General features: G+C 60.6%; 2 protein-coding genes across 7 annotated transcripts in view; one reads left to right on the top strand and one right to left on the bottom strand.

The window, feature by feature from the left end:
• Positions 1-4,688, top strand: part of LOC122370959 (unextended protein-like) — a 33,022-nt gene extending 28,334 nt beyond the window's left edge. For 2 of the 4 annotated variants that reach the window (XM_043346954.1, XM_043346951.1), the window contains exons 9-12: positions 753-888; positions 1,257-1,486; positions 2,164-2,406; positions 3,131-4,688. In XM_043346954.1, the coding sequence (XP_043202889.1) occupies positions 753-888; positions 1,257-1,486; positions 2,164-2,406; positions 3,131-3,286 (765 nt within the window). In that variant the 3' untranslated portion in view covers positions 3,287-4,688. The remainder of the gene's footprint in view (positions 1-752; positions 889-1,256; positions 1,487-2,163; positions 2,407-3,130) is intronic. The other 2 variants (XM_043346952.1, XM_043346953.1) reach the window with 2 other exon arrangements.
• Positions 4,689-5,766: 1,078 nt separating this feature from the next.
• LOC122370961 (voltage-dependent calcium channel subunit alpha-2/delta-1-like) overlaps positions 5,767-18,311 on the bottom strand; it is a 28,099-nt gene continuing 15,554 nt past the window's right edge. For all 3 annotated transcript variants that reach the window (XM_043346966.1, XM_043346963.1, XM_043346964.1), the window contains exons 11-23: positions 16,177-16,263; positions 14,395-14,451; positions 13,415-13,585; positions 13,017-13,207; positions 12,459-12,646; positions 11,889-12,045; positions 11,538-11,704; positions 9,900-10,181; positions 9,077-9,206; positions 8,597-8,777; positions 8,316-8,418; positions 7,707-7,795; positions 5,767-7,316 (exon numbers count right to left, since the gene is read on the bottom strand). In XM_043346966.1, coding sequence (XP_043202901.1) covers positions 7,209-7,316; positions 7,707-7,795; positions 8,316-8,418; positions 8,597-8,777; positions 9,077-9,206; positions 9,900-10,181; positions 11,538-11,704; positions 11,889-12,045; positions 12,459-12,646; positions 13,017-13,207; positions 13,415-13,585; positions 14,395-14,451; positions 16,177-16,263 — 1,911 coding nt within the window. In that variant the 3' untranslated portion in view covers positions 5,767-7,208. The remainder of the gene's footprint in view (positions 7,317-7,706; positions 7,796-8,315; positions 8,419-8,596; positions 8,778-9,076; positions 9,207-9,899; positions 10,182-11,537; positions 11,705-11,888; positions 12,046-12,458; positions 12,647-13,016; positions 13,208-13,414; positions 13,586-14,394; positions 14,452-16,176; positions 16,264-18,311) is intronic.

Genomic DNA, 18,311 nt, shown 5'->3' with positions numbered 1-18,311 from the left:
CCTGAGCCGCCGTCTGCCGGCGGTGGCGGCGAGCGGCGCCGGCCCGCCGCCGGGACCTCCCGGGCTCCCCAGCTGCCGTGCTGTACCGCGTCAGCGAGCGTCGGCTGGCGCACTGTACCGCGTCAGTGAGCGTCGACTGCCGTACTGTACCGCGTCAGTGAGCGTCGACTGGCGCACTGTACCGCGTCAATGAGCGTCGACTGGCGTGCTGTACCGCGTCAGTGAGCGTCGACTGGCGTGCTGTACCGCGTCAGTGAGCGTCGACTAGCGCAATGTACCGCGTCAGTGAGCGTACCGTCAGTGGTACTTATGGTACTGTACCGCGTCAGTGAGCGTCGACTGGTGCACCGTACCGCGTTAGTGAGCGTCGACTGGCGCACTGTACCGCGTCAGTGGCCGTCGCTCTCACTGCCATTCCTGCACTATTTCTGAACATCAGTCGTAATGCACTGTCGAATATAAATGATCACGTATTTATAAACGCGTACAAGTATGTGGACTTCGTTTCAACTTTCCGCCCCAAACGCCTGTTGTGTTTAACAACCCAGTCGATAAGGTGCTTACATCACATGCTACCAGTTTGTGTATATAAGGCGAACTAGGCTGACCGGAAGATGATTCTTCCTCGAACTGTGGTATGAAGTTCACCAGTAGCAGCCTTGTATCAGGTTTCGCCAAGGTTTGGATTTCTACCTACCTCCCCCGCGGGTGACGTCGCTTTCGCTGAAGTTGTTTGTTTGTGTGTTTCACAGAATAAGCCGGTGGACTTCTTCTGCATGATTCTGGAGGGTCGCGTGCACGTCACCATGGGCAAGGAGAACCTGGCGTTCGAGAGCGGTCCGTTCAGCTACTTCGGCACCCAGGCGCTGGTGATGCTGCCCTCGGAGTGTGAGTTGGACAGCGGAGGCCTCACCGCGGCCCGCTGGCAGTATGTCTTCCCCTGCCTCTGATGTGTCACCGCGGCCCGCTGGCAGTCCGTCTTCCCCTGCCTCTGATGTATCCACCCACAGTCTGTAATCTGCGTATGCGGATTGCGGTCTGTGATCCGGCCGTCTCAGCAGTGCACCGTGCCGCATTGAGGCGGGTGTACCGTACCCTGACCGTACCGTGTACCGTAGTATTGATCAGTTCTCCCCTACCGTGTCAGTTTAAGTGGTCTCCTGCTGTGGCCGACGTACCGTGCCGTATTGCGGCCCGGTTACGCCGTGCCCCCGCCGTTCTTTGAGCTGTAACTGACGCGCGGCGTCTGTCCACAGGCGAGGCCTCGCCGCAGCTACTGCGCGGCTCGGCTCACTCGCTGGACGGCGGCATGCGCGCCAGCTTCACACCCGAGTACTGCGTGCGCGCCATCACCGAGGTCTACTACCTGAAGGTGCGCCGCTCGCACTACGTGGCCGCGCGCAAGGCGACGCTGGTGGCGGCGCAACGTGACCCGTCCCGCTCCGTGGACCATTCAGAGTCGCTGGCGCACGACATGGCTGCACTGGTGAGTCGGCGGGGACAGGGAGACGACTGGTGAGTCGGCGGGGACCGGGAGACGACTAGTGAGAGGGCGGGGACCGGGAGACGACTGGTGAGGGGGCGGGGACCGGGAGACGACTGCTGCACTGGTGAGAGGGACCGGGAGACAACTATCGCACTAGTGGGAGAGCGGGGACTGCCGCACTGGTGAGGGGCGGGGACGGGAGACGACTGGTGCACTAGAGAGACTGGCGGGGATGGGAGACTACTGTCCTGGTAGGGAGTCGTTTGTGATGACTTCAGTCTGTTTGTAGCCGTGTAGGCGGGAGAGGCGCCCGCCCTTACGTCCCTCACACGATGCTGAGTGTGGCGCTTATTCCGACATGTGGCGCAGCTAGCCGTGACTGTATGCGACACAAACCCGCGCCGGGGACGCGGGGCGTTCAGGAAAAGGAGGTGATAGGTTCAGCGCGGGCAGTGGGCTCTCGTGGTCGGTATAGGCTCCCCAGTCGTCATTGGAAATGTTTGGCTGAGTTAGAGGGTGGGGGCTCACCGACTAGCTGAATTGTCTGTCAAGTGGTGTGTGGTAGGGCGGCCCCTCCGTACTGTGCCGCTGTCCGGCGGGGGAGGGTGGTGACCACGGCTGTCAGGCCCGCGGTGTAGGCAGGACCTCGCTGACCGGGGGGCCGGCTGTGTCGGCAGGGCTCCCGGACGGACTCGCTGCGCGACTTCCACCTGAACCCCAACAACACGGTGAGTCGCAACGGCGGCGACTCGAGCGCCACGCTCGTCTCGATGCCGGACGGCGCGCCGGCCCAGTCTGCCGGCGGCGGCGGCGGCGGCGGCGGCAGCGACACGGAACAGTCCGAGATGAGCTCACTGCTCAGTGTGCCGGCCACGCCCAGCGGCCCGACCGCCCCCGCGCGGCACGTCAACTTCGTGGAGGTGCGTCAGCGCAGCGCCTCCCATCCGAGCGAGGGGTCGGCCGCCGAGCAGCCGGCCGACGGCGACGAGCCCAACTCGGCGGCAGTGTGACGCACCGCGCCGGCGCCGACCCCTCTGTGCAATAGGGACAGTATTCGCAATACGGTTAGGGGCGGCGCCCCATCCTTAGATATTCTAAGTGAGAGTGCTGTATGAGTGCTGGCTGCAGGCTGCCGCTGCAGTCACTGGGAGGGTAGCGTGGGAACAGACTAAGACAGCCGCGCGCGCGCCTGAATACATGTCCCGAGACGTGGACCCTTGCTCATCACTCATGTAGACGTACCGCGCGTTTATTTTTAGCCCGTGTGTTGGCCGTGTGTGGGCGCGGTCCCGTGCAGATGATGTAGGGGGCGCCGCGCATACTGCGCCGATAATCAAAGTGTAGGATTGCCGTCTGTTCGGAAACTGCTTATCTTGTAGATGAGCAGCAATAATGGTTAATGTTAGCTACTATTTTATTTTTTACTCTCACTGACCATCGTTAGCCAAATCAATCCTTTCCTTGCTATTGCACGGAGCCCCTCGTGCTCATTATCATTGCCTTTTAACGTTTTCGCTCGCTAATTCTGTATGGGGAGGTCCTCAGTGGGATATCGGACCGGCGCGGGGCCGGTGACCGGGTGACCTTCCCTGCCCGCCGAGCCCGTCCTGACCGACCGTGACCCAGCCGTCCGTGTGCCTGCAGGCCGGCCTGTCCGGCAGCGATCCTATCGTCCGGCCGGGCGGCCGCCGGCACCGGGTCGGCTTCCAGCTGTCCCCGCCGGCCGACCCGGGCCGGCCTCGGACCCGCGCCTCTCCCGACTTCGGCCGGCCGCCGTCACCCCACATCGCCACGCTGTGAACAGCGGCGCCTCTCCTGATATCGCCACAGCCGCGCCTCTCCTGATATCGCCACGCTGTGAACAGCTGCGCCTCTCCTGACATCGCCACAGCCGCGCCTCTCCTGATATCACCACAGCCGCGCCTCTCCTGACAGCCGCGCCTCTCCTGATATCGCCACGCTGTGAACAGCTGCGCCTCTCCTGACATCGCCACAGCCGCGCCTCTCCTGATATCGCCACAGCCCTGATATCTCCTGATATCGCCACGCTGTGAACAGCTGCGCCTCTCCTGACATCGCCACAGCCGCGCCTCTCCTGATATCACCACAGCCGCGCCTCTCCTGACATCGCCACAGCCGCGCCTCTCCTGATATCGCCACGCTGTGAACAGCTGCGCCTCTCCTGACATCGCCACAGCCGCGCCTCTCCTGATATCACCACAGCCGCGCCTCTCCTGATATCGCCACAACCGCGCCTCTCCTGATATCGCCACAGCCGCGCCTCTCCTGATATATCGCCACGCTGTGAACAGCTGCGCCTCTCCTGACATCGCCACAGCCGCGCCTCTCCTGATATCGCCACAGCCGCGCCTCTCCTGATATCGCCACTCTGTGAGCAGTCGCGCCTCTCCTGATATCGCCACTCTGTGAGCAGTCGCGCCTCTCCTGATATCGCCACAGCCGTGCATCTCCTGACATCGCCACAGCAGCGCCTCTCCTGATATCGCCACAGCCGCGCCTCTCCTGATATCGCCACTCTGTGAGCAGTCGCGCCTCTCCTGATATCGCCACTCTGTGAGCAGTCGCGCCTCTCCTGATATCGCCACAACCGCGCCTCTCCTGATATCGCCACAGCCGCGCCTCTCCTGATATCGCCACAGCCGCGCCTCTCCTGATATCGCCACTCTGTGAACATCAGCGGCTCTCCTGATATCGCCACTCTGAACGGCCGCGCCTCTCCTGATATCGCCACTCTGGGAACAGCCGCGCCGAATCGCGCCTCTCCAACATCAGACCTGTGTATCTCTCCCGACATCACCCGGCGGCCTGTATATCTCTCTCGACGCCACCTATCCTGACATCAGCCGGCGGCCTGTACCCGTCCTGACAGCCGGCGACCTGTGCACCCATGTCACCCGGCGGTGTGTCATGTCCTGGCCGAGTTCCAGCGCGTGTGTGCGTGTGTGGAAGGGAGCGCCTGTCCCGGGTCCGGGCGGCGCCGCCTGTGTAGCGGCCGTATTATAGCGGCCCGCGGCAGCCGGCTGGAGCAGCAGCTCTCTTCTTTTGATAATTTGTTTTCAAGACAGGTGTGGTATCGCCGTGACGAACTAATTAGTGTATCGGCGGCCGACTAGGTAGTTGCTGGGTTCCTTTTCTAGTTATGATCTGTTCTTGAAGCAATGAATACACGGAGATACGTGAAGGCGCTGCCGTTTGGTGAATCCTGACGACATATAACTAAATGGTTGGTGAGCAGAGCCTACGAGCCCAAACCAGGGCCGAACCAGCGCTCCCGTGCGAACTTGGTCGGCTGATACATTTTGACGTCAGAGCTCAAACGAACCGCGCGGATCAGCAGAGCTCAGCAGGTTAGCAGTTTGTCATTGAACAGAATCCCTGTCAGACCCGAATACAGGTACCAAAGCTATAGAACTCTCCGCAGGAACTGGGAATGGTGAGCGTGTCACGTAACATCTACAGAAGTCTGATAAATTACCACGCTGTCCTCCGAATGGCGTCCAGCACGCAAAACTCGGCCCGCCATGCTGTGAAGTTGGGTATCGAGTGGAGGGGATATTCATAGATCAAACGACGGGCGGCTGCTGACCTCGCCCACTGCACTGTCGGGATCAGCGGCTCTCAACAGAGCGAGGCTGTCGGCGCTAGTCGATTTTTATCTATTTCGCAAAACATGCAGAAGGTCAAACAGTGATCTAGGCCTCGTCTCGGGATTTAATAACGCCACCGAGAGACCAATTAGGTCTTGCAATTGTGACCGCCTGGGGGCCACATTGCCAAGCCTAGCTTCGGTCACCGACATGTCACATGGAGAAATGTCTCCGTGAATTCTCAAGTCCATGCGATCTTATGTGTAGTTTTGGGTAAGTCAGACCACTTTGAATAGCCCTCATCCTTGTCCCGGATAATTTAGCCACATGCTTTAGCTTTCAGTAATTAAGAGCTCTATCAACCACTGTTCGAAGCAAGGGTTCGAAGTTCTAAATCCACAGACCACAGATCTGTGCAGCGTGCACCTGCCAAACGCAGTCGCATTTCCGCGCAGTCACGTACCTAACCAAACGATTAGGCTGAAACTGACCTGGAGCTAAATTATTCGCTCGTACGCTTAAAAGATGCTCGATGAGACGTGTCAAGAATAACGGTGCTAGTTCCACCGGAAAAGGTAAGCCCTGCATGATTTGTATCTGTGGATATCGTCCCGTCCCGTCCCATCAAACAGCGCCGGTCGGCGACGCGCGCGTCCCCCTAAACACCCCGGGTGTGCGCGGTCGTGTATTGGCGGCGGGGACCGGGTCACACGCGGACGGCCCGCTCTGACTAGGGGCGGCACCTCTGGCACACGCAGGTGGCTCACAACCATCCAACACCGGCCGAAGGAGCGGCCACCGGCAGCAGTAGTCACAATTGCACACGAAGGAAAGCCACCTGGGAGGGAATAGTTCACCTGCAGCCCCGGCTCCTAACTGACTAGATATCATGGCAGCGTGTGAGTTGAGAGTTTCGCAGGCTAAGTTGATTTTCTAGAGATTCCATGAACATCCCTAAGACGGCAGTTCTGTACACAGTACACGTGGGGCCTGATTGGTTAGTGAGCCACTATTGTCTGCAGACAGTATTCGCGTTCGGTCAGTCCACCTGCTGACCGAACGCTCGGCCCGTCCAGGGGCAGACGACCGCTCAACAAAACAAAACTGCGAGTGCCTCACCCAATCGGTGACATGTAAAGGAATGGCTTAAAGGCGGAACGTAAAGTCTGTTAATTATCTTAATTTTATATGCATCTATGTTCGCCCCACCAGGCTGAAGGAAAGTTAATATGAAAACCATATCTCCAAGTCCGGTCATTGTAATAAGATTAATCCGTAACAAAGGCTGCCTTGAATGAGTGAGTGGATTGTCGGCTTAGCTTCTCGCCGGCTGCCTGATAAAACTCGATCGGGAGTGAACTATTCCCCGCGCAGAGGCTCGCAGTATCACACGGTTACGGGGCAGACCTGGCGACCACTTCTGTCAGCACTATCCCGGCCTCACTAGCCAGTGGCGGCTGAACAAGCGACTATGTTGTCCCAACACCCCAACCACCTCAGCGACGATAAAACGGGTCAGTCACACAGTGATTCACTACAAACGCAAACAGTATAGAGCATACGGCAATATCACCCGGGTTAAACACTCAACACAGGTCCGACGGTAAGGACTCGGCAGGCGTCAGGGCACGCACCGGCCAACACTCCAATCCGTCCCATAGCTACCGGCGCAAACTGTGGCCCAGGTCCAGGCTGGGTCGGGGACCACGCACTCCACCCCAGAGCTACCCGCGCAGAATAACACTGGCCACAGACTCCTGCCCAGGCTGGTGGCAGCCACGGACAGGCCACAGACTCCAGTCTAAACTGGCAGTCGCACGTCAAAGACCACAGTCCGGACTGGCAGTCACCAACGGTCAGACCACATACATGCTCAGTCTCAGACCAGTTATAGCTGCTACGGTCCGAAACCTCACTGCAGTCTAGGCTAGTGGTTGCCACGGTCAGGCTATGATGCCACTAACTCCGATTGAGGCTAGTCGTCGCCTAAGACAGACCATAAGTCACTGCTCCGACTCCGGCCTGTTGGCCTGGCGCGCTGCCGTCGGGTCCGGCCCCTAAGCTCACTCAGCCCGCGTCTCAGCCCGCTGTGTTTGTCGTACTGCAGAGTCCTCTCAGCGGCCGCCCGGCCCGGCCCGCAGCGCCAGCGGCAGCGCCAGGCAGAGCAGCGACAGCGACAGTGGGCCGGCGGCCGTGCCGGCGCCGCCACACGCCGGCTTCTCCTGCGCGGGCACAGACACGCCGTCAGGGGTCGTACAGTGTCCCGGTCCCTGCCAGAGACAAACAGCGGTCTCCCCACCAGCAGGCATACTACAGCTCCCTGACCAGTAGCGAAGTAGAATTTCCTAGACTAGCAGCAGCCCCAGCACCAGCAGTCTCTCTGACCAGCCCGACCGGACCTCTCAAACAGCCGCACCATTCGGATTCACTGGCTAGCGTCACAGCACAACCTCCCCGACCAGCGGTGTATCGCAGCCCCACAGGCCACAGCCCCTATCAGCCGCACGGCGCACAGCCCGCAGGTCAGCCTTCCCGGATCAGCAGTAGAGGAACACACGCACAGCTGACCTAACTATGAGTATATACAGTGCGGGCGGTCGCGGAATACTCACGTTCTCGTGTGTGGCGAAGCAGGTGTCGGGCCGTTTTCGGAACGGCGCCGTCTGGTTGACGCTCTCGAGACAGCGGTCCGGGCCGATATCTGCGGGGGGGGGGGGGAAGGGACAGTGTCAGACACACCGTCAGACATAACAGCGGTCTGGGCCAGTATCTGCCGGGGGGAGAGCTGTGTGGACACTGCCCGGACCCCGGCCAGACCTGTGAGCCGCCCAGTCCTCCGTCGTCCACTGCAGTGCTCACCTTCCACGGGCTCGTGGGCGGGCCGCTGTCCGTAGAGGAGTCCCCCTCCCTCCCTCTCTAAACTCTCACCTTCCACGGGCTCGTGGGCGGGCTGCTGTCCGTAGAGGGATACCCCTCCCTCCCACTATAAGCTCTCACCTTCCACGGGCTCGTAGGCGGGCCGCTGTCCGTAGAGAGGTCCCCCTCCCCTCAATCTCTAAGCTCTCACCTTCCACGGGCTCGTAGGCGGGCCGCTGTCCGTAGAGGAGTCCCCTCCCTCCCTCTCTAAACTCTCACCTTCCACGGGCTCGTAGGCGCCTCCCTCCGCGCGGGCCGCTGTCCGTAGAGGGGTGGTACCCCTCCCTCCCTCTCTAAACTCTCACCTTCCACGGGCTCGTAGGCGGGCCGCTGTCCGGGCGGCGGCGGGCAGCCGCACGGCAGACCGGACACCACCAGCAGCAGGTTCGTGTCGTCCACCAGCGCCGCCTGAGAATCGGCAACAGAGGGATGGATGTCAGGACAACCGACCAACGGCACACGCGCCGGCGGGCTACCGACAGACGTCACCGCGAGACAAAGACAAACCTCACACCAACCAGCGAGCACCTGCGCTGCCTGACCGCGGGCTGACAAAGGTCAACGCTGGACGCAGACGCCTACCCACCCTGAAGCGGCGCGTGCAGTCGCCCTCCTCTGGGCAGCTGGTCTCGCCCTGGTAGGGCCGCAGCGCTGCCACCAGCTGTGTGCGCGTCTGACGCTGAGTGCACGAGTGGTTGTCCGCCTGGATCTCGAAGCCGAACTCGTCCAGGGCAGAGACGGGCGCCGTCTGTGCGGCCAGCAGCCAGCTGCAGTGCCGAAACAGGTCAGTCACACACTGAACCAGTTCAAACAGCACAACCGCACTCGGCGACAGTGAACCATTCAGCCAGAAAAAAAACGCCCGGTCACATCAAAGCCCATCAGGTAGGTACGACACAGAGTTCATCAACAGCCAATACAGTCATTCCTCTAATGAGATGCTCGTTACAGTGCGATGCAGCAGTCACAGTATCCACAGAGAAACTCAACACGGCTGCACCAGTGTCTGGGTGACGGCGTTGGCCGCGGCCGCCCGTAACCGCCACCCCGGCACCGGGCCGCTCACCTGACCAGCAGGTAGCGCAGGTAGTCGAGCCAGCGCAGCAAGCCGTACGCCGAGTCCAACAGCAGCTGCGCGCCCAGCCAGCGCAGCGACGAGCCGGCGCTCGCCTCGCCGCTCGGCTTCAGACACACGCCTGTGCGCAGCGACAGCGGTTACTAAAAGCAAGTACGGCATAGCCGGGTCCAATTTATAACACACGATGTACATAACACACGATGTACAGAGCATCTCACGGGCCTTCCCGAGGGCCTATTGACAGTTTACCAAACTGTCAGGCTTTGTAATTGCTTAAAATAATCAAGGTCAAGAGAGGTTTTGTGATGAGAGCGAAGGGCCATGATTCATCCACCATGCCACTCTCCGAAATGCCACCCTGAGCCCTCACTCAATATAGCCGTAGTCTACTGACTCTCGTATGTGTACTTTGACCTGGCAGTTGTCTATTGACTCAGATAGTTGTACACTGAACCCGGTAGTTGTACAGCGGCCCTGGTAACTGCCTTCTGACCCTGGTATCTGTACACCGACCCTGGTAACTGAACACTGACCTTGGTAGCTGTACACTAACCTTGGTTGCGGTCTACTGACCCTGGTAGCTGTACACTCATCCAGGTAGTTACACACTGATCCTGGTAGTTGTACATACAGTGACCTTGGTAGTTGCACACTGACCCTGGTAGCTGTACACTGTACAGTGACCCTGGTAGTTATTCACTAACCCTGGTAAGTAGCATTTATTCACTGACCCTGGTAGCTGTCCACTAACCCTGGTGGCTGTCCGCTGACCCCGGTACCTGTCCAATGACCCTAGTAGTTGTCCACTGACCCTGGTAGTTGTACTCGGTGGTCTGGCGGTACACGCCGGCCGCCACCAGGGCCGCCATCAGCTCTGGGTCGCCGGCGCCCAGGTGCGGACCGCCCCGGTCGCCCGTGTCGTTCCTCAGGGGCGGCAGCTCGCCGCTGGCGTACACCACGTGACCGCCCGTGTCGAGCAGCCAGCAGAGCAGGCCCGACTCGGGCGAGCAGGCCGGTGCCGCCGAGCCGGGCTCGGTCAGCACACCGTCGGCCAGCGACCACAGCCAGCCGCTGCTGAACTGGACACCGGCCACTGCAGACAGACATACAGTCAGTGACCACAGCCAGCCGCTGCTGAACTGGACACCGGCCACTGCAGACACACAGACATACAGTCAGGGACCACAGCCAGCCGCTGCTGAACTGGACACCGGCCACTGCAGACACACAGACAGTCAGACAGTCAGACAGACAGTCAGGGACCACAGCCAGCCGCTGCTGAACTGGACACCGGCCACTGCAGACATACAGACAGACAGACAGTCAGGGACCACAGCCAGCCGCTGCTGAACTGGACACCGGCCACTAGCAGACAGACAGGCAGGCAGGGACCACAGCCAGCCGCTGCTGAACTGGACACCGGCCACTGCAGACACACAGACACACAGACAGACAGACAGTCAGTCAGGGACCACAGCCAGCCGCTGCTGAACTGGACATCCGCCACTGCAGACAAACATACAGACACACAGACAGACAGACAGACAGACAGACAGACAGATTGACAGTGAGACAGATACACAGACAAATAACCGGGAGGGTGGTCAAGATACCACAGCAGTTGCACTACGCATGAACCTTCAAAAAGCGCGCGCCAAGGGGTGCATTGTGTAGTGTACGACTACGTCCGACGTTCTATTCTGACTACTCCCGCGTCTCAGAAGTGGCTGGAGTTGGGTCCGGTCCGCCCCCCTCACCGGCCAGAGTGCAGATGTCTCCGGTGTGGGTGTCTGTGGCCCCTCCCCCCTCACCGGCCAGAGTGTAGATGTCTCCCGTGTGGAGTCTGTGGCCCGCGGGTCTGCACCCCCCCCCCCTCTCACCGGCCAGGGAATAGATGTCTCCGGTGTGGAGTCTGTGGCCCGTTCGACACCCCTCCCCCTCACCGGCCAGAGTGTAGATGTCTCCGGTGTGGGGTCTGTCAGGCCCCTCCCCCTCACCGGCCAGAGTGTAGATGTCCCCGGTGTGGAGTCTGTGGCCCCTCCCCCTCCCCTCTCACCGGCCAGAGTGTAGATGTCTCCGGTGTGGAGTCTGTGGCCCGGTCTGCACCCCCCTCCCCCTCTCACCGGCCAGGGTGTAGGTGTCTCCGGACGTGTGGAGTCTGTGGCCCGTTCGACACCCACTCCCCCCTCCCCCTCTCACCGGCCAGAGTGTAGATGTCCCCGGTGTGGAGTCTGTGGCCCCTCCCCCTCCCCCTCTCACCGGCCAGAGTGTAGATGTCCCCGGTGCGGAGTCTGTGGCCCGTTCGACACCCCTCCCCCTCTTACCGGCCAGGGTGTAGATGTCTCCGGTGTGGAGTCTGTGGCCCGGTTTACACCCCTCCCCCCCTCACCGGCCAGGGTGTAGATGTCCCCGGTGTGGAGTCTGTGGCCCTCTCCCCCCCCCCTCTCACCGGCCAGGGTGTAGATGTCCCCGGTGCTGTTGGTGACCGCGATGCGGCGGGCGGCCAGCAGCCGGCGCGAGCCGGGCCGCGGCCGCACCACCAGGTCGTCCACCAGAGAGGCCTGCCGGTACAGACTGCTGGTGTACGGCTCCGTCTCCGGCAGCAGGCCGGCGCCGCTGCAACACGGCGGAAACGGCGGCGCGTCAAGAGGGCGGCCGCTGCAGCATGGGCGGCGCGTCAGACACTCAGTCAGACCGTCCGCTGGAAGGGACAGGGGGCCGACAGACACACCGACCCGCTCGCCGAGATGGTGGGGGGACTGACTGACACACCGACCCGCCAGGACTAGGAGGTTCTAACCTGTCGGCAGGGTGGAAGCGCGTCAGGCCGCCGTCGGTGACGAGGAAGCGTCCCAGCACGCCGGCGGACTGGTTCCTGCTGTTGTTGTCCCAGAGGGTCTGCGCTACGGCCGTCCAGTTGACGTCCCAGAGCAGGTGCTGCACCAGATCCTGAGAGCCTGCCGACACCGGAGTGGACAGGTGGGCCGAGTCAGATGGAAGGACGGATGGACAGAGACGGGTAGGGAGACATAGAGACAGACAGCAGCCACATCCAGCTGCTACCTAACTGAAGACAGGCACACGATTTTCAGATACACGCGCGTACCCAAAAACACACGGACGCAGAGAGACCGACGCCGTCGATAGGACAGAGTGGATGACGTGGCGGCTTTGCATTATCACCATGGAACCACCTCAGAAAGCAAACCTTCTACGAACAGTGAATATTAGTGTTTTGTAAACGGAGGTTCTCGCAAGACGTAGCATAACAAGAGCCCAGCTGAAGTGCGGTGGACGCCCGCCAGCTCACAGTTCCGCCGGGGCACTGGCAGTGAGGCACTCGGTTTTCACAGTTCAGTAGGGTACTCACAGTTCTCAGCTCCCGCCTGCAGGCGCTCCGACAGCTGGCGCCACCGCTCCGAGGCGTTGCCGCTCAGGCCCGGACAGAACTGCCAGGAGGCCGCCAGCAGGCAGGCGCCGCAGTCGGGCAGGCCCTGGCGCACGTCCTGGCCGCTCACCACCATGTGTTTGTGTGTGACCGGCAGCGCCAAGCCGAGGCTGCCGGGTCGGGCACACACCGCGGTCACACAATGTCCGTCAGGGTACTACAGGCCGGCGGGCAGCGGAGCAGATAGAACACCGACGAGAGGACAAAGACTGGCTAGGGAACAGAGGCAGACATTTTTACGGTTGTTAATGAGCATTTAACTTCAATACTCCTATATTCCGGATGTATGTAGAGGAGTCGAGGCGCCGCGGAGTGTATGACAAAGTGTTGGGTGACTGGACTGGGAGCGGCGGTCGGCGGTGGTAGCCAGTTAGCGGCGGTTAACGGTCAGCGGTGACCCACCTCCGAGTCGTGTTGTCGACCGGCCGCCAGGTGAACCGGACGGCGTTAGGACTGGGGACGGGGCGGTGTCTGACCCACCTCAGAGTAGTGTTGTCGACCGGCCGCCAGGTGAAGCGGACGCGGCGCAGCTCTACCTGGTGGCCGTCGTCCAGCGGCACCAGCTGGCTCAGCTCGGCCGAGTCCGAGTTGCGCCGGATCATCTGAGTGCGCATCTCCACCACCTTGTACGAGTCGCCCTCCAGCTGCACCAGGTCCAGGTCGGGCGGGTCCTGCGGCGGCAGCGGCGCGGCGTCACCGGCCGGTCCGCACGGCGTCCCACCCGGCCCGGCCCCCGACTGTCCGTGCAGCGTCCCACCCGGCCCGGACGATCTGACAGCACCCCCACCCGGCGCGGACGGTCAGACAGCACCCCAACCGGCCCGGACGGTCAGACAGCACCCCCACCCGGCGCGGCCCGTCAGCGGCGCGCCGCTCACCTCCATATAGTGCAGCGGGTTGCGCAGCCGCGGGTGGAACACCACGATACCGTTCGGGTTGATGGCGAACGTGTATCCGAACGGGCCGAGCTTCTTCCACGGCGAGTGGCGCAGCAGCTCCTTCATACTGATATCCACGCCGGCCACACCCATCAGCGACTGGCCAGACTTCTGTGGAAAGGGGGACAGACGGGGAGCGTCAGAGTCTAACCACGACTTCTTGGGACGGGGGCGTCAGAGTCTAACCACGACTTCTGGGACGGGGAATATAGGGTCATCAGAGACAGGCCCGCCTTCTGGGGACTGGGAGCATAGGGTCATCAGAGACAGGCCCGCCTTCTGGGGACTGGGAGCATAGGGTCATCAGAGACAGGCCCGCCTTCTGGGGACTGGGAGCATAGGGTCATCAGAGACAGGCCCGCCTTCTGGGGACTGGGAGCATAGGGTCAACAGAGACTGGCCCGACTTCTGGGACACGGGGAACAGACGGAACGGAGAGGGACAGAACAGACTTCTGGGAGACGGGGAACAGTCAGGGTCGGGCAGGAAACAGAGAGCTGAAGCCGTCTGCTCCGCAATTTTCCAACACATCATTATCAATGTCCCCAAAATGTGGAGACAGATCCACCCACAGCTGCACTGACTGAAGGCCTGGTGGACAATCCCTCACAGTGTTACAGCCGTGTGGACACAGTGCTACAGTCACTTGCTACACAGTGTTACACCGTGCGAACACTGCCCGTTCCACTCACAGTCAGTGTTAGAGCCGTGTGGACACTGACAGCTGCACTCACAGTCAGTGTTACACCGTGTGGACACTGACAGTTCAACTCACAGTCAGTGTTAGAGCCGTGTGGACACAGTGTTGCAGTGTTACACAGCGTTACAGCCGTGTCAGGACACTGCCAGCTGCACTCTTAGTCAGTGTTAGAGCCGTGCTAACACTGCCAGTTGCACTCACAGTCGGTGTTAGAACTCACCGACTCTGCCGACCGGTTGAAGACGGGCATGGAGAGGGTGGTCACGTAGCCGAGCCCCTGTGAAAGGCGCCAGTCAGGGCACACACGCCAAACTCCAGTGAAACATACCAGAGCGACCATGTCACACACCAGATGGGCTTCTATATTATAGCAGCTTCAGAGGCCATGACCAAACTGAATGCACAGATTAACTGCATACACAAGATTCACATAAATGATTGCTGGATTACTGGCGGTATCCCTCGAATCAAACCCTAAGCTAAGTGGGTCGCTTGTAGTTTCCCACGGGCATCCCTACTAGCTGTTGGGGTTATCATTGCAGGGTGTCTAATGGGCGTATCTCCCCAAAATACCACTTCGAGCAGCTGTGGGATGGTCCCAAACATACCAACTGAGAGGGGCGGGGAGTTGTTGGGCGGCCGATAGAAGTATCCCCAGGCACACTAAATAAGAGGTGTGGGGAGTTGGGGGGAGGGGGTTGGCCAATAGTAGTATCCCTAGGCACACCACACTAACTGAGAGGGACAGGGAGCTGTGGGGTGGCCAATCGGTAGTACCCCGGGCCCGCTAACTGATGGGTGGGGTCCGGTTTAGGGGGGTGGGGGCAGTCGGTGGCCCCAGGCGGCGCCGCGCCGGGCCGGCGGCCGGTCGGACTCGGTCCGCGGCGCCGTCAGCCGCAGCAGGCATGCCAGCCGCACTCAGCCGTCGGGCGCGGACGGGCGGGGGCGGGGCCGCCCTCTACACTGCGCTACCAGCCGAACCTTCACTAACCATGCTCCGCCAGCACACAGTTGCAAAGTAATGCATAGCGCACACACCTCCAGCAGACTGCACTACGCCACAACTCGCATGCTATCTGATCTGGTGCGCAGCAGTTCGAATTTAGGAGCAAATGCCGAAAACGCATTGGATTACGTCCGGCAAGGCGTCGTTTTTATTTATTTATTTGTTCTTAAGAACTGAATTTATCCAAATTCGATAGCCGATCGTCTAAAGGGGAGGGGAATTTAGTAGGCGCTGACGGCATCTTTCACGCGGTGACACTCAGCATGCTCGTTTGTCTAGGGCGCCGTGTCTGGGTCTGTCTACTGGCGGTGCGCCGGGCGGCTGCAGACTACTGCCGTGTGCGCGGCTCACCCCACGGTCGAAATGCACGCTGCCCGTGTGCAGGTAGTGCGGCGGGACCAGCGCGCCTAGCCGCTCGGTATAGGTCTGCGGGCACGGCCGGCGCGGTCAGCCGGCGGCCCTCCGTCACAGGAACGAGAGGGGAGGGACGGACGCGGTCAGCCGGCGGCCCCCCGTCACAGGAACGGGAGGGCAGGGGAGGGGCGCGGCCGGCGGCCCCCGTCACAGGAACGGGAGGGGAGGGAAGGGAAGCGGGCGACCGGAAGAGGAGGGAGGGAAGACACGGAAAGGAGGACAGGTCAGGGAGGACGGGACAGGAAGATGCAAACGGGAATGGAATGTGCGGACGAGGAGTGAAAGGGCGGATAGTGGAGAACGGGACGGGACTGGTTAGGAAGGTCCGCACTGGACAGGACGGGACGGGACGGGGAGACGTGGTGACGTACTGAGTGACCAGGGCGTGCTCGGGCGGTTCAGGAAGGCACGGTGTACTCACTGGCTCAGCCGGGCAGGCAGGGTCTGGATGAGGAGCGGCGGGGCCGGCGGGCCTGCTGACCAGGATCAGGGTAGGAGCGGTCGGCGCCGGCGGGGCTCCTGTGAACAGCGCGCCGGCTCGTCAGCGGGGGCGGGGGCGGGGGGGGGGGGGGGGCTAGTTACCAGGGCGTCCGAGTAGGGCGAGCTCTCGGCCAGGTGATGTGAGTTGGAGAGCGCCAGCGGCTTCCCCAGCACGGAGAGGTACGACTCCTGCCGGTCACACGGGTCACACACGGCCCACCGGGCGACGGGGCATGGGGGCACGGGGGCAGGGGGCACGACTCCAATACACGCAGCCACACTACCAACACATCCATACAGAGCAGAGCAACACATCCAACAGAGCTATTCAGTATTCACCTCATAACTCATAGAGCCGCAAGACGCAGATTCAACAATGTTGAAAATGTCATCGCTTCTCTCCTATTTCAATACCATTTCATACAAGAAACGAAATAAAAAAATGACAAATAAGGCCATTTGCTACCATGGGCACGTCGTAGCATCGACGCACCAATTCACTGTTTGTACCTACGGGCAGATGACATCCAGACTATCCTCGCAGCACCACAATGGTGGCATCCAAAAAAACGACAAGCTCGCAGTGCATATTCGTCCGTCGGAGTGTAATCGCCACGCCGATTGTGGATTGCTCTTGATTGTCAATACATACATACATACATACAGTTGAACCCCGTCCACCAGTACGTCTGTCCGCCTCTCCCACCGGTCCCGTCGGTCTCGCCTGTCCCCCTCCCCCCCCCCCCCCGGTCCCGTCTGCCCGCCTGTCTCCCGCTGGCCCGCTGGCCAACTATGCACGCACACGATCCATCCACTCGGCTCAGATGGACGATCAATGGCGGCACGCGACGGCCCGCCGGACTGGGACGGAGTGGGTAAATTGACGACACGACACTCGGGGCTTCCTTCACAGTCCCGACTGCACGTCAGGGGTGGGAAGGAGCAGCGGTACAGTGACGGCAAGCCGACTAGGACTATCCGACTACTGCCCCTGTCAGCGCATCCCAAGGTGGGAGGGAGCAGGTACAGCGATGGTATATAATATCTCCCAGACAGCCAGCCTCTGTCCCCCACGGCGCCCCGGGCTACCCGCCCCGCGCCGATTGTCCTCAGAGGATTACAGCGCTGTCGGGCGGCAACGCCGACTCAGTCGGCGAATTCGGTCGGCCACAGCGGTCAGCCGGCGGGTCAGCAGAACGACTGTGGCCGGTCAGCGCAGTCGGCACAACGACCGGGCCACTCCGATCGCCGCCGAATCGATAAGGGACACGTGCCACCCAGACCGGGGCGCCGGCCCATCTGTGCGTCCTATCCGTCCGATCCGTCCATCTGCCCGTCTGATTCGCTACTGTCTCCGCGGCTCCAACACTGAGGCCTACCGATTACCTACCAGATGATGTAAAAAAAGAGTTGCGGGATTGGACAAAGCTGTCGCGCTTACTAGCAGTGAAAAATACAAGCTCAAGTACGTGACACATTGAAATGCATGGCACAGAAACGTGTATGCATTCTTGGCATTGTCAGGAATCAACTGATAAATGGAATACCGCGTTCCCTAACACTGTCTCCATTGCAGCTGTTCCTGGCTGGCACCATTTGGTTAGGCGCCAGGACTGGTCCGGGACGGTCACCGCTGCCCCGGCCCGGGACGGTCACCGCTGCCCCGGCCCGGGACGGTCACCGCTGCCCCGGCCCGGGTCCGTCCGGACGGACGCCGGTGGTCCGGCCGGGGGCATCGATCGCCGGCCGGTAGAGGCCCTCGGCAGCCAGGGGGTCGTACCCCGACTGACCGCAGTGATCGGACCGCCTCCGACACCATATGGATCGGTTCACATCGTGCCTAACCTAGGAACCATCTTGAGTTCGGACTTGAGCCTATTCAGTTCGGAATTATTATTTGATGAAATTGAATAGCCAATCCATATTCGTAAGGTAGCTTTACGTTATTTAGTTATAGGTACCGTAAAGTGGGGCTATTTGAGACAGTGGGGCTATTTGAGACAGTATTTAAAATCGCTATAAAATGAAGATCGTTTGATTTTGGTGTGATATTTTTGCTCAGGGAGGTGTGGAATCGAGCAGTAAATCGCCTGAGCAAGAAATTAAGCATAAATTTAAAGTGGTTTTTATTTTAAGCAATTTTAAATACTGTCTCAAATAGCCCCACTGTCTCAAATAGCCCCACCTTACGGTACGTTATTTAGGATAGGATAGGTACGTTATTTAGGATAGCTAGT

The sequence above is a fragment of the Amphibalanus amphitrite genome, unplaced genomic scaffold (assembly GCF_019059575.1).
Source record: "Amphibalanus amphitrite isolate SeventyFive unplaced genomic scaffold, NRLGWU_Aamphi_draft 001190F_arrow, whole genome shotgun sequence".
NCBI lineage: Eukaryota > Metazoa > Arthropoda > Thecostraca > Balanomorpha > Balanidae > Amphibalanus > Amphibalanus amphitrite.
This window is presented reverse-complemented; position numbering and strand designations above follow the sequence as displayed.